General features: G+C 39.0%; 1 protein-coding gene across 3 annotated transcripts in view; it reads right to left on the minus strand.

The window, feature by feature from the left end:
* LDAH (lipid droplet associated hydrolase) overlaps positions 1-24,444 on the minus strand; it is a 113,116-nt gene that overhangs the window by 73,279 nt on the left and 15,393 nt on the right. For 2 of the 3 annotated variants that reach the window (XM_025927334.2, XM_086700095.1), the window contains exon 3: positions 9,988-10,131. The exons of the other annotated variant lie outside the window; for it this stretch is intronic. In XM_025927334.2, coding sequence (XP_025783119.1) covers positions 9,988-10,131 — 144 coding nt within the window. The remainder of the gene's footprint in view (positions 1-9,987; positions 10,132-24,444) is intronic. 3 annotated transcript variants of the gene reach the window in all.

A 24,444-nucleotide genomic window follows, 5' to 3' on the forward strand; every position in this document is an offset into this window, starting at 1 on the left:
TTTATGCCAAATATCAGTGAAACAGTGGACATGAACTGTCTCTAATTCTTTATGCTTATTTAATTTACTGATCCAAAGGCCTTCCTTTTATGATGGTGCCCTGAATTTACTAAGTCGATGTGAAAGCACACCCTCATAGTTTAGGCCCTGACTGTCCCTGGCCCCCTAAGTAGTTCTGTAAACTCCCTGTATCTAAACATTGGTGTGACTCTGTTAGCCTTTAAGATACGTAACGCAGTGACGTTAGGCACTCTATTTAAAACCGCTATCAAACAAAAACCTTTGTAAAACCCAAACATGCCTTGTAAAATAATTTTTAATTATTATTCTCCAAATAGATGGTGAAAACCAGGGTCATCAAATTATGCTTTCCAAAACCCTGACAAAACCCAATGATCTGCTAAAGATTTCAATGGGGGAAAATATGGGAAATGAGAGAGAAAGAGACAGAGAGATTGATTCAGCAAGGAGAACATAATGTTATTACAGTAAATAACAAAAGCTCAAAGGCATAAAAGTGTGAGGTGTAATTTTGGAAAGTGATGAGTTCTGTGTCTATGGTTATAGAGAGGTGGGACAAGACAAATGAAGTCGGAAAGGAAGGCTGCAACTAGATCAAGGAGGACACCGAACATCACCAAGGAGTTGGGGTTCCACTGCATGAGCAGTAAGAAGATACCTAAGGTCCACAAAGAAAGGGGCAGAGACCCAGTAACAGGACACTAACTGCAGTGTCACTCTCCTTAGTCCTGCTGTGCTTCTTACTTCTGTCTCCCCCAAGACTCTACAATTTGCTTGATTCTTAACTTCTTTTCCTGTTCTGCCCTTTGGTTTTCTGTCTCTTCCCACTTAGAGACTTGTTTATTTCCAATGACTGTGGGCCCCGAGCATTGACTGACTGTCCTTGCCTTGGGCTCATCTAACCATTCCATTTTACCTTCATGTTCCTCTGACAATCAAGGTTCTGGCAAGAGAGAAAACCCCATTTTTCCCTCTTTCCTTCTGTTTGAATACTGGAATGGGAGTGGTTTATTGTTTCTTTGGATAAGCATGACCCAAATTCATCATTAGTTGAAAGATTGTATAACTTTTTTAGGTAATGTTTTATCAGCTGAAACTAAACCACTGTGATTTCTAGCTTTTATGTTATACTTTTTGAACAAATGACTTAAAATAGTTGATAATGAATCTGCCATCAAGTAAGCTGACTCTATAGTAAATCAAAGCCAGAAAGAGTTTATACTTCTAATTCCTCACATTTTCTTTTCACGCTTTTTTTTTGTCTTGAATCACCCCCTCCTGACATCGGTGAACATCTGTTCTCCCAATTATACTCAATTTATGATTGTGATAATGTGGTGCAACTAGAATATTATTTCCAACTGTTCATAATTTTAACATGTGCTAATATGAAGCAAAACATACTTTCAACATTTGATGGGTGGTTATAGCTTATGTCCTTTCTCTCAATGATTACATCTTTTTCACGCCGTATTTTGCATGTCAAAAAACCTGTACTTTAGAGCAATAATCTTGGATGATGAATAATATATCTGTCCTGCCTATCCAAAGCAATCTACCATGGATTGCATTTGCAAACATAACTTTCACTATGTAAAACAGATGAAAGCAGAACTGTTCTGGTTAAATGAGGGTGCAAGTGGGGCCCACAGCACCCTCCCCTGCCCTGCACAGAGGTTTTGGCTCCTCAGAACAGACAGAAAGGCACTAACCTGGGGCACCTGGGTGGCTCAGCTGGTTAACCATCCGACTTCAGGTAATGATCTCACTGTTTGTGAGTTTGAGCCCCACATTGAGCTCTCTGCTGTTAGTGCAAAGCCTGCTTCAGATCCTCTGTCTCTCTCCCTGCCCCTCCTCTGCTCGCATGCTCTCTCTCTCTCAAAAATAAACATTTAAACAAATTTTTAGAAAGGCACTAACCTAAAAGGCGGAGACTGGAATTTCATGTAATAACCAAGTAGGTTGCCAATAAACCCTCGATGATGATGAGTTGTCCATTCACCCTCTCTAGATAAACCACAGCTTCCTTTGGCCCTCTGGTGGCCCTCTGAGCTAATGCCTCTAGATGGCACTGTTCTCATTAGGGAGCAAAGGAACCAGGCTCTAATTACTAAGTTATTAACTCAATACTAGAGAAGCAGCCTAAGCAACAAGTATACTCAAAGTTATAAATAACAAGAACAATAAAACAAGAACTAAAGACATTTCTCAGAAATCCAGACATACAACAGTTAATTTCTACTGGTTTTCCTCACTAGTGTTTACTGGTGAAGATCTACAGTAATGGTTATGAAAATGTGGTTTCAGGACTAATAGTATCAACATGACCCAGGAACTTGTTAAAAATGCAAATTCTCAGATCCCACCCCACATCTATGTGAATCAACAACTTGGGGTGACACCCACTCATCTGCTTTAACGAATCCTCCAGGTGATTCTGATGCTGGCCAAAATTTGAGAAGCCCTCATCTAGGGTTACTCTTTGAATCTATTTTCAACTTTCAAAGTTGCTCATCATGTTCAAATGCTTGGTTTTGTCTTCACTTAAGGACTTACTGTTGACAACTGAGTTGAATGTTGCTCTCATTAGGTAATTCAGTACACAGCTTCTATTGTAGATGGTCTTTCTCACCCAGGTTAAGAATGTAGGAATCAGATATGTTAGCTAATCACCATTACATTACAGAAAAGAAGATGCATTATCCTTCACTGAGTATCCCGAGGTATTTCCACTACTTCCTGGCTCCCTCTGTCCTGGGCTTGTCTCTTCTCTTGCCAGAGGTTAAGATAACAGGTCAGAAGGGCCGGCAGCTTCTGGAGGTTTAGCATGTTAAGTGAGTCTGTTTTCTAAGAAGAATTCTTTTAACGCCTCTGTTTTCCAAACAGCAAAAACACACTTTAAGCAAACACATAAATTTCCTTACAAAGGAAAAACTATGGTATTGAACCCCCAAATTTCTTTGGGCACATTATGAAGAAATAGATTAAAACAATAAAGATGTATCTTTTTTTTTTTTTTTTAATTTTTTTTTCAACGTTTTTATTTATTTTTGGGACAGAGAGAGACAGAGCATGAACGGGGGAGGGGCAGAGAGAGAGGGAGACACATAATCGGAAACAGGCTCCAGGCTCCGAACCATCAGCCCAGAGCCTGACGCGGGGCTCGAACTCACGGACCGCGAGATCGTGACCTGGCTGAAGCCGGACGCTTAACCGACTGCGCCACCCAGGCGCCCCTAAAGATGTATCTTTTAAAAAAAGTTCACAGCAGAGCAAGTATCTGCTCTACATTCTGTCCACCTTCAGTTAACATTTCAATACAATGGCTGTTGAAATAGATGTTTTTAATCAAGGCAACAAGATCTGTGTATTTAGTTTTACTTACTACTGCTCTGAAAATCTCTCACACTAGGTAATCAGGATGGACTTACTTTTCAAAGTATACCCTAGTCTTTTGCAAAGTGTAAAAGACTCTCAATCTCAAGTGAACTGCATTCATAGAGGGACACAAGGACACACACACACATGCACACAAGTGTGCGCAAGCACACACAATAACACAGAGAAAAAGACACTATGAAAAAGGCACTTCTGTCAAAATTCTGCCACTCACCAGCAGGTGATTTAGCCTTGTTGGGCCTCATTTTCTTTCCTTAAAAAATAAGGGTTCATGGTAGGATTGCTGTAGATACTTTTAGATCTAAGATTCTATAATTATTTTTATTTCTTTAGAGTTTTTTTTCAAGAGTGGAAACTTTCAAACATACATAAAAGTAGAGAGAATAGTATAACAAATCCCCAAGTACCCATCTTCCACTATCTATAATTGTTTTTCTTCAGCTTTATTGAAATATGATTAACAAATAAAAATTGTATATATTTAGGTTATGCAGGATTGTTTTTACGTGATTTGATATGTGTATACAATATAAAATGATTACCAGAGTCAAATGAACATATCCATCACCTACGCAGTGTAGTGTAAGTACCTGACCTTAAGCTTTTGATTGATGAGGTATCCACATCAAAAGACATCCATCTTCAATAAACATATTGCCATCTCTATGACACAGCTGCTAGCAAAACAACCAGATAAGGAACTAGACCACGCCCCCCACCCACAAAGGTACCTTTCAGAAAGCCTTGGGTAATTTATTTTATTTATTTATTTAAGTATTTTATTTATTTTTATTTTTTTTTGAATATTTTATTTTATTTTATTTTATTTTATTTTATTTTATTTTATTTTATTTATTTTATTTCAATATATGAAATTTATTGTCAAATTGGTTTCCATACAACACCCAGTGCTCATCCCAAAAGGTGCCCTCCTCAATACCCATCACCCCCCTCCCCTCCCTCAAGCCTTGGGTAATTTAAATAACTGTCTGTTGTGTGACCCACTTCTACCTTCCCAAACCCTAATTCTGGCTCTACAGAGTAAACCTCCAAAATTGTAGACACCCCACCCTCAGACCCTAATAAAGGCAGAGCCCCATATCTGTTCCCCATGCCATGTACCCTCCAGGAACTATAGGTAATAAATCTTGTTTCCTCAGAGTTCCCTGATGGTTTCTTGCTGAAGTGAATCCTGCGGATCACAATAAGAACCACAAGAGCCAGTACAGCCATAATATGTGCCCTGATGGAGGAAATGTCTGTGGAGCTCCCTACTAGCGATGTGTGTGTGGCAAGTGCTGCAGGCATCCCTAACTAAGGGCACTGCCATCAGTAGGCTCGAGATGGAGGGAATAATCACCTCTTCTCTTTTTTGTGATGGTGCAAACACCAAGATCTACTCTCTTAGCAAATTTCAGTTATACAATATAGTATTATTAACTAGAATCATTATGCTGTATGTTAGATCCCCAGAACTTATTCATCTTACAACTGAAAGTTTGTACCCTTTGACCAATGCCTTCCTATTTCCCCTATTCCTCAAATCCTGGCAATTAAAATTCTAGCCTCTGGTTCTGGGAGGTTGACTTTTTCAATTCCACATATAACTGAGATCATAAAGTATTTGTCTTCCTGTGTCTGGTTTATTTCACTTAGCATACTATCCTCCAGGTTTATCAATATGTTGAAAAGGTAGGATTCCCTTCTTTCTTATAGCTGAATAATATCCCATTGTGTCTACATATACATTTTCTTTATTCATCCATTAACAGACACTAAGTTGTTTCAATATCCTGGAATTATCCATATACTGTGAATAACGCTGCAATGAATATGGGATATCATACTGATATGATATCATACTGATATCTGAGATACTGATTTCATTTCCTTTAGACATATATCCAGGGGCGCCTGGGTGGTTCAGTAGGTTGAGCGTCCAACTCTGGATTTCAGCTCAGATCATGATCTCACAGCTCATGAGATCAAGGCCCATATCAGGCTCTGCTCTGACAGCGTGGAGTCTGCTTGGGATTCTCTCATTCTCTTTCTCTCTCTCTGCCCCTCCGCCACGCACACTCTCTCTCTCAAAATAAGTAAACAAGTATTTTTTAAAAAGATATATATCCAGAAGTGGGATTGTTGGATCATATGGAAATTCTATTTTCAATTTTTGAGGAATTCCCATATTATTTTCTATAATGGTTGTACCAACAGTACAGAAGGGTTCCCCTTTCTCCACACCTTTGGCAATACTTGTTACTTTTTTTTATCTTTTTGATAACAGTCATCCTAACAGATGTGAAGTGAGTCTCACTGTGGCTCTGATTTGTACTTTCCTAATGATTAGTGAGGTTGAACATCTTTTCATACACCTCTTGGCTATTGAAAAAATCTGTTCATTCTTAAATCAGACTTTTAATTTTTTTGCTATCAAAGTATGTAAGTTTCTTATATATTTTGGATCAGATAGATGGTTTACAAATATTTTGTCCCATTCCACAGGTTATCTTTTCATTTTGTTGATTGTTTCCTTTGCTGTGCAGAAGCTTTTTAGAGATAGTCCCACTGTTTATTTTTGCTTTTCATACCTATACTTCCAGTGTCATATTCAAAAAATCACCACCAGAACCACTGTCAAGGAGTATTTTTCCTATGTTTTCTTCTAGAATAAGTTTTATGGTGTCAGGCCTTAATGTGAGTATTTAATCCATTCTGAATTAATTTCCAGTATTTCAGTTTATAAACTGTATTTCAGTTTATTCTTCTGCATTTGGATATACAGTTTTCTGAACACCATTTACGGAAGATGCTATCTCTTTCTTCATTGTGCATTCTCGGAGCCCCTGTCAAAGATTAATTGACTTTATATGTGTGTGTCCATTTCTGGGCTTTCTATTCTATTCCACTGGTTTGTTTTTATGCCAGTGTGACACTGTTTTGATTACCACCTTTGCAATATAGTTTGACATCGTGAAGCATGACGCCTTCAGCTCTGTTCTTATTTCTCAAGGTTTGTTTGGCTATTTGGTGCCTTTTATGATTCCATATGAGTTTTAGGATTTTTTTTTCTTTCTTTTTTCTTTTAATTTTTTTAACATTTATTCATTTTTGAGAGACAGAAACAGAGTGCGAGTGGGGGAGGGGCAGAGAGAGAGGGAGACATAGAATCCGAAGCAGGCTCTGAGCTCTGAGCTGTCAGCGCAGGGCCCAATGTAGGGCTTGAACCCACAAACCATCAGATCATGACCTGAGCCGAAGTCGAACACTTACCCGACTGAGCCACCAAGGCACCCCGGATTTTTTTTTCTATTTCTGTGAAAAATGCCATTGGAATTTTGGTGGGAATTTATACAAGGATTGCACTGGATCTGTAGATCTATAATTCTACATAGAAGATAATTAGGGAAGTAAAAAAAGATGGTGGAAGTGTAGCAGAAGAAATCTGAGTGACTAAAGTACTGAAGTGAAGTCTGACTTACCAAAGGCCTGAGCACAGAGTGGAAACTGAGCAGAGAGGAGTGGAGGGTTTCCGGAGATGAGGGTAATCTTTTTCTTTTTAATGTTTGTTTGTTTAGAGCATGTAGAGGATGGGCAAAGAGAAAGGGAGACAGTGTCAGAATCCCAAGCAGGCTCCATGCTTGTCAGCACAGAGTCTGATGGGGGGGTCTCATCTCACCAACTGTGAGATCATGACTTTAGCCAAAGTCGAGAATCGGATGTTCAACTGAGTTACTCCAGGCGCCCCTGAGATGAGGGTAATCTTACATGTGATATCTTAAAGAAAGAGGAGGACATAGGAAATCTGGCTGATGACTTACCTAACAATAAACAATATAAGTCCAACAGATTTGTTGTAAGTGCAGGCATATTTTTCCCTAAGTGCTAGCAAAGAGACAAGTTAAAATGAGTACATTAAGTGAAATTGGTGGGGTGCGGGGGCGGGGAGGAAGGAGATTAAATTCCATTCTCAGGAGCTGGTATCTCATGTTAAAATCAACTTAAAGTTAACACAGGACTCTGGAACCAGAACTAACATTTCAGGAAGCTGATCTTTACTACCATATGTGAGAATTAAGAGGGGAGGTCAAGAGCCAGGGAGCTGAGATGTTCACAGTGAGGTGACACACAAAGAGTTTGAGCTACGGCTTCAGGAGGGAAAAGAAAAGAGAACCAAATTCCATACTAACAACAGAACCAAAGAGCCATCAACCTTGTAGTCATGAGGGTGGTTCTGGTTCCTAAATTCTGCAAAAACTACATTGTGTCTTGACCGTATGTTCCAGTTAACAGCCAAAAACAGGATGTGGATAAAAATAAGACACCTCTTAGCTGTCACCCGCTTCTTCAAATAAGGCAATTATTACAAATTTAGCACACATGCAGATGTTCATGAATGTGGGAAGAAATTCTACTTAGAACAGAAACTTCCCTCATTACTCAAGGCTTCAAAGAACCAGTTTCTTTTTTTTCTTCCTTTTTAATGTTTACTTATTTATTATGAGAGGGGGGAGGGAGAGAGAGAGAGAGAGAGAAAATCCAAGCAGGCTCCACACTGTTAGCATACAGCCTGACTCAGGGCTCAATCCTATGAACTATGAGACCATGACCTGAACTGAAATCTAGAGTTGGGGGCTTAACTGACTGAGTCACCCTGGTACCCTCAAAGGACCAGTTTTGAAATACTTCTGAGGACAGACCAAAGGCAACTATTAAAACCTGATTAAATATTTAGTAAAACTATTTCAAGTAGTAACTGGTATGTTTTAGTATTATTCAGGTACAATATATATTCAGGTACATATATATATATGCTGACCTATACTTGTGATCAGATTTGGAATGTCAATATGTAACATTCGTGGGGCACCTGGGTAGCTCAGTGGGTTGAGTGTCTGACTCTTGATTTCGCTCAGATCATGATCTCAAGGTTTGTGAGATCGAGCCCTGAGTTGGGCTCTGTGCTGTGGAGCCTGCTTAAGATTCTTTCTCTCTCCCTCTCTCTCAGCCTCTCGTTTGTTCTCTCTCTCTTTCAAAATAAATAAATAAAGCTTAAAAATATATGTATAAAACATTCTTACTCATGACTGTCCTGAACTAAATGTTTGTCTCCCTTAAGATTCTTATATTGAAGCCATAAACCCCATGTGATGGTACTGGGAGATAGGGTCTTTGGGAGGTAATTAGGATTAGAGGTGGTCATAAGGGTGGGGTCCTAATGATGGAATTAGTGGCCTTGCAAGGAGAGACATCAGAGAGCTTTCTGGAGCACATGAAATTGTTCTGTCTCCTTCCCTGTCATATGAGGACACAAAGAGAAAGAGGCCATTTGTAAGCCAGGAGAAGGGCTCTTCCCAGAACCTAACCATGCTGTAACCTTCATCTTGGGCTTATAGCCTCCAGACTACTAGAAAATAAATTCCTATTAATCAAGCTACCTAGTCTATGGTTTCTGTTATGGCAGGCCAAGTTAAAACAGTGATAAAGAGCACAATGTAAATATTAAATTATTTTTAAATTCCAGTAATTTTTAGCAGGTCTTAAGAATGGTTTTAGATTTACAGAAAATTTTTACTGATTAGTACAGAGAGTTCCCTTATCACCTGCCCTTTTCTCCCTCTCTACCCACATGTGGTTTCCCATATAATTAGATGCTCATTAAAATGCTCATACCACAGGAGAGGCACACCAGGACGAGGAGCAACTCAGCAATGACACCACAGCCACCTCTCTCCCACCTCAAATTAACTAAGGGACATGCTTAGGACAAATGGCCCTTGAATGAGATGCCTACAGAGAAGTTAAGTTGTATTTTTTTTCCCTCTCGTTGTTTTATTTTAGAAGAGTGAACATGCCAAATTTTTATGCTTTAGAAGCAAGTAATTTGCAGCTATATGGTTTTATGTCCTGCATTTAAAGGCCTCCGGCAATGGAGTCAGATCTCTCTCCCCAGGTCCAAGGCTCCTCCGTGTCTGGCCCTGCCCAGCACTGGCACACCTACTGAATCTCTCTCCCTGCTGTGCTAATTCTTCTGCCTGTTACACCTGTGCACTCGCCTTACCCCCTAGACCCAAATTCTACTCAACTGTCAAAACCCATCTATTCCACAAAGTCTTTTCAAACCGATACTGTGTTCTCCCCTTTGTTCACTTCTTCGATATCTACATGATTAGCAGGCCAGGGTTTATCACTTAATCATTCTCTAAATGTTAGAGTAAGGGCCTCTTTAGAGTAAGGACCATGGCTTACAATACTTTTTTCCCCCACCACCTCGTGGTACAACTCTGGAGATATAGTGCTTGATCAATAAATATATAGCTGATTACTAGCTGGAACACAGAAAAGGCAAGTTTTACACAAATTGTTTGATCTGCTCAAATTTTTAGAGAAAATTACCTTAAAAAATTAAAATGACTCTAAAAACCCTAAAATTACCAAAATGTGAGAGCCTGGGCCCAATGCCACAAGCAGAGGTTTTCAATGATGTAACTCTTAACCTTAGCAGGCTTTCCAGATTCATGAACACTCACTCACTGTAAAGGAAAGCAGATGTTAATAAAGACATACCGTCTGAGGTTGTAAGAATCTTCTTGTCTTTGGGCGCCAAAGCATGTCCAGCATGACTGATAACCCAAACTGGAAAGTGTCTGTTTGTTAAGGAGTACAGAGTCTTTGCAAATGGTACATAAAAGGAACAAAAACCTGGATTACCTAAGAAAAGAAACACAGATCTTAGTTAACCAAAGCTAAGCTCACATAAGAAGATGTGCAGAGTGGAAACAATGGATTTATCCTCACACTTTCTTCTACAAATCTACTCACATTGACACATACACTTCAATTTTAATATCCTTTCTGCCTTAAGTCTGGGAATAATCGCTCAGAAGATTCCTGCTCCTGCTTTGTTCTCCAACTGTTTCAAGATAAATTCTTCCTCCCTATTCCCTAATAAATGGAGCCACCAACCCTACACCAAATGCTCAAGTACTAACACCAGGTTTGTCCCTGTTCTTCACAGCCAATTCCCTAGTAAGTCCTGTGAACTTTGCTTCCAAAATACATCCTTACACTGTCTACTTCTCTCCATTAGCATTATCACTTCCCATCAAGTTTTCTGCACTAGTCTCCCAATGGGAGTTCTGGCTACTCTTGTCCCCCGGGAATCCATTCTTTAGGTACCCAGAGAGATACCCTCAAACTTCAGATCAATCATAGCTGTATCCTATTCAAACACCTTACACTGGCTTCCCATTATCATCCTATTGGTTTAAAGTCATTAATCCTGCCTCTAAAGCCCTTCAAGATATTATTCTGCTCAGTTACCAAGCTGCATGAAAACAAATCAGTGTAAGAATCATTCACAAAGCGTACTTTAGGAGTGTACTGAGTGTTTCCTTGTCATTTATCACAAGTACTTCTATTGTAAACATATGTATAGTTTGACCTTTTGGGAAAAAGACCACCAACATATAGATTTTTCTTGTGTATGTACAGAAGGTATTTTTGACATGGGCTTGCTATAGAGAAACAGAATGAATAATAACCTTTTAGAAAAAAGAGTCAATCTGATATATCTTAGGGGGAAATGACAGTGAAATGGGGTTTCATCTTGCAGTCACCATCTGTATAATGCTTTCACAGACACTAGTTCATTTCCAGCAATATCTATTGTACAATTTATTATTTTTTCATGCTATTAGGTTTCTCTTCTTTGTAATTAGATGACATGGTTTTGTTGCACTGATATAACCTCTGCCACCCTTGTCAAATGACATTGATTTCTTCATCATTTCAGTTTTCTTGACAGGGAATGTAGCAAAGCAGTTAAGGGCAGACTCGGGAGCCAGACTGTGGGAGTTGGAATCATGGCTTTGCACTTATTAAGTGTGTGACCTCTGGAGAGTTATTTAACCTCTCGAGCCTTGGTTTCCTTGTCTTCAAAATGAGGATAATAACTGCACTACCTAATGTGAGAACTAAGTGAATTAATAAAGGTAAAGCACCTAAACACTGCTCGATGCGAGTGCTGTATAAATGTTAGCTACTCAGACGTGTCATGGCTAGCAATGGCGGTAAATGGTCTTGTCGTCCATATTGCTAGTCTGCTTCTGTTGCATTCAGACCTAGTGACTTGAGTTCTAAATTCCTTTTTGTAACTGTGCCAGTGACATCTTTGTTAAATAATACAGAAACTTCTTTAAATGCAGTAATATGTTCTCTGGTCAGCTGACTGGCTGACGAAGAGAGGAGGGATGTACAGCACTGGGGCTATAACATCTAAGGTGGGTGTGGGCAGCACTGTTTCATGTTTTATATTTAAATCTTTAATAAGTTTGGAATATTTTTTAGTATCAAGTACAAAGTAGCAATCCAACTTCTTTCCAAATGATTAGCCAAGTGCCCCAAGACCATTTATTACATAACCCATTCTTTCTGCATTGATTTGAAATGTCTTCTGAATTCAACCCTGAATTCTTACATTTGCTTGCTAATTCTGATTCCAAATAATTCCATTTATTTTTTCCTTTTCTCCTCTGCCAGCACCATACTGCCTTGATTACTACATTGTGGTTTTCTTCCTTCCTTTCTTTTTTTTTTAAAATGTTTCGGTAACTGGCAGGCCAAATCCCTTCCTTAATTTTTTCCCCTAAATTTTCTAGGCTGGTGTGATAACTTTTAGAATTATTTCCACCAGGTTCAATTTTTAAAATTTATTTTTGGAATTCTGATGAAATTCACCTCATTTATACATTAATTTAAAAAGGTTTGATGTCTTTTATATTACTGAGTATAATCTTCTGGGAGTGGGTTATGTCTCATATTTAAATGTTTTAGGTCTCTCAGCTAAGTTTTACCATTTTTTTTCACATGGGTAGAAAATTATAGTCATCAACATTTTAAAGTGCTAGAACTTACTACATGCTAGGCAGCATTTGAGTGCTTTACATGTATTAACTCATTTAGTCCCAACCTGAGGTAGTACTATTATTACTTCCATTTTATGAATGACGAAACTGAGGTACAAAGAGGTTGAACAACTTGCCCAAGGTCACACAGATGATAAGTGCTCAATAAGTATTTGATGACTGGAAGAGTATACAAAAGAAAATAATAATACTGAATTTAGAAAAGAACATAAACTACCTGACACTGATTTCTTCATCATTTCAGTTCTTCATCATAAACTATCCGGTTTAGGATCTTCTGCATACCTTGTATTAGTTAATCTTACAAAAGCCCCACAGAGTAGCTGGCCTTATCATTAGGAATAATGAATGGGCAATTACTTGCACAATGCCTGGCACACAGAAAGGGCTGAATAAATGGTAGCTATTATTACTGTAATTGTTATTATATATTTATTTTTTTATTGAATAAATCTGACATGTCGTGTTCTGTAAGTTTAAGGTGCACAGCACATTAAAACTGGTTTAAGGAGAATCCAAAGATAACACATACATGAGTTAGATGCAATAATTACCACGAATTACAATGAGTTACAATATGAACCTGAAAAGTACTAGCTAATGAATTGCTACAAAACAATTTTTTTCCACCTATCTCTGGGTTCTGAGTTCTTTTGCTTAATGACTATAAGATCTTAAGCAAATACCTTGAAGCTTTCTTGTTCACTATTTTGTCATCATCAAGTAAATGATACTTTCAACTGCTTCATGTTCATTTCATTCTATTCAGTACTATAGCTTCTTTTGTATATTCTTTTAGTTACCAATTATTTACTGATCACCTTCTACATGGAAGTCACTGTGTCAGGCACAAGACAGTTAAAGGCCTTTTTATAATTCATATTCAGTAGGAAAATATATACATATAACTAAATAAATAAAGAAGCTAATTCAAGAGTGGGAGAAGTTATATGATGATTGTGGGAGGATCCTCAAGGGAAGAGATTAGGGTGGCCTGAGAAAAATGTTTAAGGAGATGACCTTTAGCTAAGACCCAAAAGATGAAAAGAAATCGACCTTGTAAAAATTTGAGGAAAGAAGATACCAGAACAGGAGAAGAACAGGTACGAAGGCCCTCAAGCAATGAAGAGCTTGGCTCCTGAAGAAACAGAAGAGTCCACAATGGCCAGTAAGTATCAGGAAGATCCGACTGACAAGTGAGATAGAAGTGGAAAATGTAATGCAAACCGTTTAAATGTCTTTGCATACTTCACTACTTAAATACCATGGCCCTTAAATAACACTTTATGAACCATGAATTTAACTTCCTGGTTAGGAAACCACAAAAAATTGAAAGGGTCTTATTCCTGCAGCTAAAATCAGATATACACACATTCACACATGTACGTATACGTGTATTTTCAGGTATAGGGATGTTTGAAAACATTTCAATACAAAACTGCTAGTAAAACTTTTTATCAAAGGATATCAAAATGTGTTATAAACATATGCTTGATCAAACATATAGTCAAGTGCTTGAGTAACATATAACAGAGGCTGTGGTGACCATCTCTAGACCCCAACTGCCAATAAACTATTCAACATTGCAATTGTAGATTTTTGCCTTCCACTTAATCTTGTAGGAGACAAAACCTGCCACATATAAAGTTAATGTGGCATAGCATCTATACAGAAGGTTGTCAGATGGAAAGAACACTGGGCTTGCACATGGAGCCTTGTCCGCTCCATTTCTGATCACTGTACTCAAATCTAAGACCTATTGCATGACTCTATTATCCCCATATGACCACTGGAGAGTTATAATGACTCAATACATTTTACAGTGAGTTCTCAAATTGGTTCCCTTTGGTCATTTCTCTATTTAAAGAAAGTCCAAAGATATTGTTACTTAACAGAAATTCTACAACAAAGCTTCACTGGAAAAGACGAAGTTAAATTAAAAGTTCCTCAATCTGTGGATTCTAATAAATCACTCCTCATTATCATTACCAACTTAAAAGTGATTAATTTTGCTAGCTGCAAAAGCAAAGTGATTTAAAATGACATGTTACATCAATCTATCAGAGACAGACTAAATATGATGTCTTCAGTGGTTTAACAATCTTTGAAATACTGTCATCCTAATTTTCCCCACAGTATAAATAGATTAAGCCCAAATATAAAATACAGTTCTGAACTCCATAAACTAATGAGCAGCACCAGCCTTCAGCTCCCATGAACTCCAAGGAAAAGGGCCAAGGGCAGCAATGAGAATAGAAGAGCAAACATAAAAGAACACTAAAAAACTAAGAATGATCTGAAAATGTCAAAGCACCACAAAACAATGACACCACAAAGCAACAAATGTTTTAAGCTTCTCTTTCTTCACAGTGTCTTCACTGAATGCTCCCTCTATCTGTCTCTTCCTCATATTTTAAACCTGGCTCTCCCCTGTGGTGGACTCTTCCTTTCAAGCGTCCACAGTAGAGCCCGCACTCTTCTCTAACACCTCATGCACCTCAAGGAGAGCAAAGACTTTTGTAACACAAGCTTCCCAGCTCTGAGGGTAAGTGAGTGAGTGAATGGACACCTCTGAGTAGGGAAGCACAGGGAACTGTCAGCTCCACCTACTCGTCCACCTTATTGCAACAACCTCTCCTCCTCCATCTCCGTCTATCAACTTCTTAGTCACTCTCACACATTCCCTGAAAACCCTGGCCCTTAAATAACAATTTTAGGTGCCATTCCATGGCAGGAGATTTCAAAATCTGGGTATATTCACTGAGCCAACACCTTTGTCCCATAATTCATTACCCTGATCAAATTCAACGAACTTCCTGCACATGAAACTTAAGCAACTAATTCTGATAGCCACAGCCTAGGATCAGTGGTAAGCATATCACAATCTCCTGGAAGGCGTATTAAAACACAGACTGCTCCACCCCCAGAGTTTCTGGTTCAGAAGGTCTGGGTGGGGCCCGAGAACCTGCATGTCTCATGAGTTCTCAGATGATACTGCTGGTCCCAACACCAACTTTAAGATCCACTGGTTTAGATTTTTTCATTACCCAGAAATGGTTAACATTCAAACCATTCTACCTCTGATAGGTCAGACTTCACTCCCAATATACCTGCTATTCCATCACAGTGCTGCTCAAAATCTACTTGTTCTCAGCTGATAATTCCTTTCATCCTGTATACCTGCTATTCTCAATGCTGACCACTTTCCTCAGGGCCCTTATCTACCCTCTGCCATATTTATTCTCAACAGATCACCTCAACTCTTAATTAGAAGAAAAAACAGAGCTCAGGAGGCAGGAAATTACTTTACTCTCTGTGACGTGCTTTCACACTTTCTCCACTTTGGTAACTAACTTCACCTCCTTCCTGCTAGCCTCTGAAGAATATCCTGTCTCCAGTCCAAGACAACATTTCTACTTACCTTCTCAATCCTATACTCTACCATGGCCTCAAATCTCTGCTCCATCAAACAGTACTTGTCATGCCTATAATTTCAAACTCTTCCTAGCTGCTATTAAAGCATATGTATTTTTAATTTCAATAGATGCCAACAGACTGCTTTCTAAAATGACTGTTATATCATGAAAGGAAACTGGAAATTTTATTTCCAGAAGAGGTTAAACGGAAGAGGTTTTGGGTCAGGAATCTTAGGCCAACTGAAAACAGAAGCACTATACTGAGAAGAGCTTTGATTAACTGTTACTAAACACTGAAACTTCCTACCTTCTTTCCCTTGTTCAGCCCTGAACATTCACAAACAGGTTTCCACTCCTCAAACAGGATATTGGGAGATTCCTTCCTAGGAAGACTGAATGACCCAAGAAATAGGTAGAGATAACTGAAAGCTGGAAATTCTCCAGTGAAATGCTGGGTCCCTACCCAATTACCCTTACCCTAGCGTGGGATCTAGGGTGACCAGCCATCCTGTTTTGCATAGGACTGTTGTGGTTTTAGTACTGAAAGGCATGTGTCCTTCAATAAAATCTCTCAGACTACAATAGCTGGTCACTCTAGGCACACCTGAGGACAAGCCTCATCCCTGAACACAAAGATTCCAATAGCTGTTTGTGTCTTCCTCTTAAAAATGAAAGGGTAGTCAGGATTACCAGACATTTGAGGAAAAACAAATGCTAATGCAAACAAACAGAAAAAGGAAGAAAGTAAAAACTCTAATAATGCAAGAAGCCAAAGAAAATGATAATTTACCCATGAAACAGGTGACTATAAAAAAAGAAGAGAGGGGCGCCTGGGTGGCGCAGTCGGTTAAGCATACGACTTCAGCCAGGTCACGATCTTGCGGTCGGTGAGTTCGAGCCCCGCGTCGGGCTCTGGGCTGATGGTTCAGAGCCTGGAGCCTGTTTCCGATTCTGTGTCTCCCTCTCTCTCTGCCCCTCCCCCGTTCATGCTCTGTCTCTCTCTGTCCCAAAAAAAATAAATAAACGTTGAAAAAAAAATTTAAAAAAAGAAGAGAAAACATAGCTCTTAGGATTGAAGTATATGACTCTCTGGTTTAAAAGGGTACACAAAAACCTATAGTGTATGAAAAAAATATCCATACAACGTGCTTTATGGTAAAGTTTCAGAATCTTAGAACAAAGAAAAGATCTAAAATGCTTTTCCTTGCAGGTGAGCTTCAAATACAAAAGATAAAAAATCAGAATGATATCAAGACTTCTCAAAAGCAGCTCTGGACCATGGAAAACAGCTAAAATGCCCTCTAAATTCTAAGGAAAAATTATCTCCAAACTAGAAGTTTAAGACATTTTCTGACATGACAGATCTTTAAAAGATTACTTCCCATGTACCTCTTCTCAGGAAGTTACTAAGAGATGTGCTTAACCAATAAAGCAAGAAATAAGAAAATGTGGGATCCAGGAAATGGAATCTAACTCAGGAGAAAAGTGACAGGAATTCCCAGCATGGCCTGGGCAGCAGACCTACAGAGCAATCAGTCCACACTGGAGCCAATGAACTGAGAGTTCTGGGAAGCGTATCTCCAAAGAAACAAAACAAAACAAAACAAAAATGAGAAAAACAAAACCAAAACCAGGCTGATTACTCAAATGCATTAAAAGGACTTTTTTTCTCATTTCCTAGAGAATAATTTTAGGATAAATTAGTGATTCAAAAGTAGAAAACTAAGCAAATAAGACAATAATTAGCTCAGAGAGAACAACAAGAAAAAAATGTACAAAAAAAGAAATGCAATCATAATACCTCATTGGCTTAGCTATATACGGTATGATATATAGTCACAATTTCATTCTTAATCTTAATCTTTAAGGCTGATATGTATCTATCTATCTCTATATAGATATATATATATCAGATAGATATATCTATATAGAGATATATAGAGATATCTATCTATATATCTATAGATATATCTATCTATATAAAGATATATCTCTATATAGATATATCTCTATGTAGAGATATAAAGATATATAGAGATATATCTTTATATCTCTACATAGAGATATAGATAGGGGCGCCTGGGTGGCGCAGTCGGTTAAGCGTCCGACTTCAGCCAGGTCACGATCTCGCGGTCCGTGAGTTCGAGCCCCGCGTCGGGCTCTGGGCTGATGGCTCAGAGCCTGGAGCCTGTTTCCCATTCTGTGTCTCCCTCTCTCTCTGCCCCTCCCCCGTTCATGCTCTGTCTCTCTCTGTCCCAAAAATAAATAATAAAAAAAAAAAAAAAAAAAAAAATAGTAAAAAAGAGATATAGATATATAGAAACATAGAGATATAGATATATAGAGATATATCTTTATATAGATAGATATCTATTCTCACTCTCTCTCTCTCTATATATATATACATATAATATGTTCTAACTTACAAGTTTAAAAGGGCTTTGAATATCTATGATCAAGAAACTACCCCGGACATTCTATTGATAGTGATTCTGCAAAAGTCACAAATGACCCAGCTTCCACATCTCAGAATAAATAAACGTTCCACAGTAAACTTACAATCATCTTGGAATGAGACAGAAAAAATTATTTAGAAAAATGTCACAAATTTGGCAGTTCTAATTATTCTAGGTATTAAGAAATTTTAAAAAGTTTACAAAACTATATGCATACTTCCAATTATGATTTAAAATGTATATGTAAGAGTCTCTTACGGTTTGGCTCCCTCCCTCTCTTTTTTTTTTTCTTTTTTTTCAATATATGAAGTTTATTGTCAAATTGGTTTCCATACAACACCCAGTGCTCATCCCAACAGGTGCACTCCTCAATACCCATCACCCACCCTCTCCTCCCTCCCACCCCCCATCAACCCTCAGTTTGTTCTCAGTTTTTAAGAGTCTCTTATGCTTTGGCTCTCTTCCACTCTAACCTCTTTTTTTTTTTCCTTCCCCTCCCCCATGGGTTTCTGTTAAGTTTCTCAGGATCCACATAAGAGTGAAACCATATGGTATCTGTCTTTCTCTGTATGGCTTATTTCACTTAGCATCACACTCTCCAGTTCCATCCACATTGCTACAAAGGGCCATATTTCATTCTTTCTCATTGCCACGTAGTACTCTATTGTGTATATAAACCACAATGTTTTTATCCATTCATCAGTTGATGGACATTTAGGCTCTTTCCATAATTTGGCTATTGTTGAGAGTGCTGCTATAAACATTGGGGTACAAGTGCCCCTATGCATCAGACTCCTGTATCCCTTGGGTAAATTCCTAGCAGTGCTACTGCTGGGTCATAGGGTAGGTCTATTTTTAATTTTTTGAGGAACCTCCACACTGTTTTCCAGAGTGGCTGCACCAGTTTGCATTCCCACCAACAGTGCAAGAGGGTTCCCGTTTCTCCACATCCTCTCCAGCATCTATAGTCTCCTGATTTGTTCATTTTGGCCACTCTGACTGGCGTGAGGTGATATCTGAGTGTGGTTTTGATTTGTATTTCCATGATGAGGAGTGATGTTGAGCATCTTTTCATGTGCCTGTTGGCCATCCGGATGTCTTCTTTAGAGAAGTGTCTATTCATGTTTTGTGCCCATTTCTTCACTGGGTTATTTGTTTTTCGGGTGTGGAGTTTGGTGAGCTCTTTATAGATTTTGGATACTAGCCCTTTGTCTGATATGTCATTTGCAAATATCTTTTCCCATTCTGTTGGTTGCCTTTTAGTTTTGTTGGCTGTTTCCTTTGCTGTGCAGAAGCTTTTTGTTTCATAAGGTCCCAGTAGTTCATTTTTGCTTTTAATTCCCTTGCCTTTGGGAATGTGTCGAGTAAGAGATTGCTATGGCTGAGGTCAGAGAGGTCTTTTCCTGCTTTCTCCTCTAAGGTTTTGATGGTTTCCTGTCTCACATTCAAGTCCTTTATCCATTTTGAGTTTATTTTTGTGAATGGTGTGAGAAAGTGGTCTAGTTTCAACCTTCTGCATGTTGCTGTCCAGTTCTCCCAGCACCATTTGTTAAAGAGACTGTCTTTTTTCCATTGGATGTTCTTTCCTGCTTTGTCAGGATGAGCTGGCCATACGTTTGTGGGTCTAGTTCTGGGGTTTCTATTCTATTCCATTGGTCTATGTGTCTGTTTTTGTGCCAATACCATGCTGTCTTGATGATGACAGCTTTGTAGTACAGGCTAAAGTCTGGGATTGTGATGCCTCCTACTTTGGTCTTCTTCTTCAAAATTACTTTGGCTATTCGGGGCCTTTTGTGGTTCCATATGAATTTTAGGATTGCTTGTTCTAGTTTCGAGAAGAATGCTGGTGCAATTTTGATTGGGATTGCATTGAATGTGTAGATAGCTTTGGGTAGTATTGACATTTTGACAATGTTTATTCTTCCAATCCATGAGCAGGGAATGTCTTTCCATTTCTTTATATCTTCTTCAATTACCTTCATAAGCTTTCTATAGTTTTCAGCATACAGATCTTTTACATCTTTGGTTAGATTTATTCCTAGGTATTTTATGCTTCTTGGTGCAATTGTGAATGGGATCAGTTTCTTTATTTGTCTTTCTGTTGCTTCATTATTAGTGTATAAGAATGCAACTGATTTCTGTACATTTTGTATCCTGCAACTTTGCTAAATTCATGTATCAGTTCTAGCAGACTTCTGGTGGAGTCTATCGGATTTTCCACGTATAATATCATGTCATCTGCAAAAAGTGAAAGCTTAACTTCATCTTTGCCAATTTTGATGCCTTTGATTTCCTTTTGTTGTCTGATTGCTGATGCTAGAACTTCCAGCACTATGTTAAACAACAGCGGTGAGAGTGGACATCCCTGTCGTGTTCCTGATCTCAGGGAAAAAGCTCTGTTTTTCCCCATTGAGGATGATGTTAGCTGTGGGCTTTTCATAAATGGCTTTTATGATCTTTAAGTATGTTCCTTCTATCCCAACTTTCTCGAGGGTTTTTATTAAGAAACGTTGCTGAATTTTGTCAAAGGCCTTTTCTGCATCGATTGACAGGATCATATGGTTCTTATCTTTTCTTTTCTTAATGTGATGTATCACGTTGATTGATTTGCAAATGTTGAACCAGCCCTGCATCCCAGGAATGAATCCCACTTGGTCATGGTGAATAATTCTTTTTTTTTTTTTTTTTTAAATATGTTCTTTTTTTTTTTTTTCAACGTTTATTTATTTTTGGGACAGAGAGAGACAGAGCATGAACGGGGGAGGGGCAGAGAGAGAGGGAGACACAGAATCGGAAACAGGCTCCAGGCTCCGAGCCATCAGCCCAGAGCCCGACGCGGGGCTCGAACTCACGGAGCGCGAGATCGTGACCTGGCTGAAGTCGGACGCTTAACCGACTGCGCCACCCAGGCGCCCCGAATAATTCTTTTTATATGCCGTTGAATTCGATTTGCTAGTATCTTATTGAGAATTTTTGCATCCATATTCATCAGGGATATTGGCCTGTAGTTCTCTTTTTTATTGGGTCTCTGTCTGGTTTGGGAATCAAAGTAATACTGGCTTCATAGAATGAGTCTGGAAGTTTTCCTTCCCTTTCTATTTTTTAGAATAGCTTGAGAAGGATAGGTATTATCTCTGCTTTAAACGTCTGGTAGAACTCCCCTGGGAAGCCATCTGGTCCTGGACTCTTATTTGTTGGGAGATTTTTGATGACTGATTCAATTTCTTCGCTGGTTATGGGTCTGTTCAAGCTTTCTATTTCCTCCTGATTGAGTTTTGGAAGAGTGTGGGTGTTTAGGAATTTGTCCAGTTCTTCCAGGTTGTCCAGTTTGTTGGCATATAATTTTTCATAGTATTCCCTGATAATTGCTTGTATCTCTGAGGAATTGGTTGTAATAATTCCATTTATATTCATGATTTTATCTATTTGGGTCATCTCCCTTTTCTTTTTGAGAAGCCTGGCTAGAGGTTTATCAATTTTGTTTATTTTTTCAAAAAACCAACTCTTGGTTTCATTGATCTGCTCTACAGTTTTTTTAGATTCTATATTGTTTATTTCTGCTCTGATCTTTATTATTTCTCTTCTGCTGGGTTTAGGCTGTCTTTGCTGTTCTGCTTCTATTTCCTTTAGGTGTGCTGTTAGATTTTGTATTTGGGATTTTTCTTGTTTCTTGAGATAGGCCTGGATTGCAATGTATTTTCCTCTCAGGACTGCCTTCGCTGCATCCCAAAGCGTTTGGATTGTTGTATTTTCATCTTCATTTGTTTCCATATATTTTTTAATTTCTTCTCTAATTGCCTGGTTGACCCACTCATTCTTTAGTAGGGTGTTCTTTAACCTCCATGCTTTTGGAGGTTTTCCAGACGTTTTCCTGTGGTTGATTTCAAGCTTCATAGCACTGTGGTCTGAAAGTATGCATGGTATGATTTCAATTCTTGTATACTTATGAAGGGCTGTTTTGTGACCCAGTATGTGATCTATCTTGGAGAATGTTCCATGTGCACTCGAGAAAAAAGTATATTCTGTTGCTTTGGGATGCAGAGTTCTAAATATATCTGTCAAGTCCCTCTGATCCAATGTATCATTCAGGGCCCTTGTTTCTTTATTGACCGTGTGTCTAGATGATCTATCCATTTCTGTAAGTGGAGTGTTAAAGTCCCCTGCAATTACCACATTCTTATCAATAAGGTTGCTTATGTTTATGAGTAATTGTTTTATATATTTGGGGGCTCCCATATTCGGCACATAGATGTTTATAACTGTTAGCTCTTCCTGATGGATAGACCCTATAATTATTATATAATGCCCTTCTTCATCTCTTGTTACAGCCTTTAATTTATTTATTTATTTAAAAAAAATTTTTTTTTCAACGTTTATTTATTTTTGGGACAGAGAGAGACAGAGCATGAACGGGGGAGGGCAGAGAGAGAGGGAGACACAGAATCGGAAACAGGCTCCAGGCTCTGAGCCATCAGCCCAGAGCCCGACGCGGGGCTCGAACTCACGGACCGCGAGATCGTGACCTGGCTGAAGTCGGACGCTTAACCGACTGCGCCACCCAGGTGCCCCACAGCCTTTAATTTAAAGTCTAGTTTGTCTGATATAAGTATGGCTACTCCAGCTTTCTTTTGGCTTTCAGTAGCATGATAAATGGTTCTCCATCCCCTCACTCTCAATCTAAAGGTGTCCTCAGGTCTAAAATGAGTCTCTTGTAGGCAGCAAATAGATGGGTCTTGTTTTTTTATCCATTCTGATACCCTATGTCTTTTGGTTGGCGCATTTAGTCCATTTACATTGTGTTATTATGGAAAGATATGGGTTTAGAGTCATTGTGATGTCCGTAGGTTTCATGCTTGTAGTGATGTCTCTGGTACTTTGTCTCACAGGATCCCCCTTAGGATCTCTTGTAGGGCTGGTTTAGTGGTGTCAAATTCCTTCAGTTTTTGTTTGTTTGGGAAGACCTTTATCTCTCCTTCTATTCTAAATGACAGACTTGCTGGATAAAGGATTCTCGGCTGCATATTTTTTTCTGTTCATCACATTGAAGATCTCCTGCCATTCCTTTCTGGCCTGCCAAGTTTCAGTAGAGAGATCGGTCACGAGTCTTATAGGTCTCCCTTTATATGTGAGGGCACGTTTATCCCTTGCTGCTTTCAGAATTTCCTCTTAATCCTTGTATTTTGCCAGTTTCACTATGATATGTCGTGCAGAAGATCGATTCAAGTTACGTCTGAAGGGAGTTCTCTGTGCCTCTTGGATTTCAATGCCTTTTTCCTTCCCCAGATCCGGGAAGTTCTCAGCTATTATTTCTTCAAGTACACCTTCAGCACCTTTCCCTCTCTCTTCCTCCTCTGGGATACCAATTATGCGTATATTGTTTCTCTTTAGTGCATCACTTAGTTCTCTAATTTTCCTCTTATACTCCTGGATTTTTTTATCTCTCTTTTTCTCAGCTTCTTCTTTTTCCATAATTTTATCTTCTAGTTCACCTATTCTCTCCTCTGCCTCTTCAATCCGAGCCGTAGTTGTTTCCATTTTATTTTGCAGTTTATTGATAGCATTTAAAAAAAAAATTTTTTTTAACATTTATTCATTTTTGAGACAGAGAGAGACAGAGCATGAACGGGGGAGGGTCAGAGAGAGGGAGACACAGAATCTGAAACAGGCTCCAGGCTCTGAGCTGTCAGCACAGAGCCCGATGCGGGGCTCGAACTCATGGACCGCAAGATCATGACCTGAGCTGAAGTCGGCCGCTTAACCAACTGAGCCACCCAGGCGCCCCATTGATAGCATTTTTTAGCTCCTCCTGGCTGTTCCTTAATCCCTTGATCTCTGTAGCAAGAGATTCTCTGCTGTCCTTTATACTGTTTTCAAGCCCAGTGATTAATTTTATGACTATTATTCTAAATTCACTTTCTGTTATATTGTTTAAATCATTTTTGATCAGTTCATTAGCTGTTGTTATTTCCTGGACGTTTTTCTGAGGGGAATTCTTCCGTTTCATTTTGGATAGTCCCTGGAGTGGTGCGGGACTGTGGGGCACTTCCCCTGTGCTGTCTTGAATAACTTGCGTTGGTGGGCGGGGCCGCAGTCAGACCTGATGTCTGATCCGCTGGAGTCAGATCCGCTGCCGGAGGTTTGGCTCCGCAGAAGCACAGAGTTGGGTGTTTGCGCAGAGCGAGCAAGTTCCCTGGCAGGAACTGGTTCCCTTTGGGATTTTGGCTG

The sequence above is a fragment of the Puma concolor genome, chromosome A3, assembly GCF_028749965.1.
Source record: "Puma concolor isolate L17-30 chromosome A3, mPumCon1.1.hap2, whole genome shotgun sequence".
In the NCBI taxonomy this organism is placed as follows: Eukaryota; Metazoa; Chordata; class Mammalia; order Carnivora; family Felidae; genus Puma; species Puma concolor.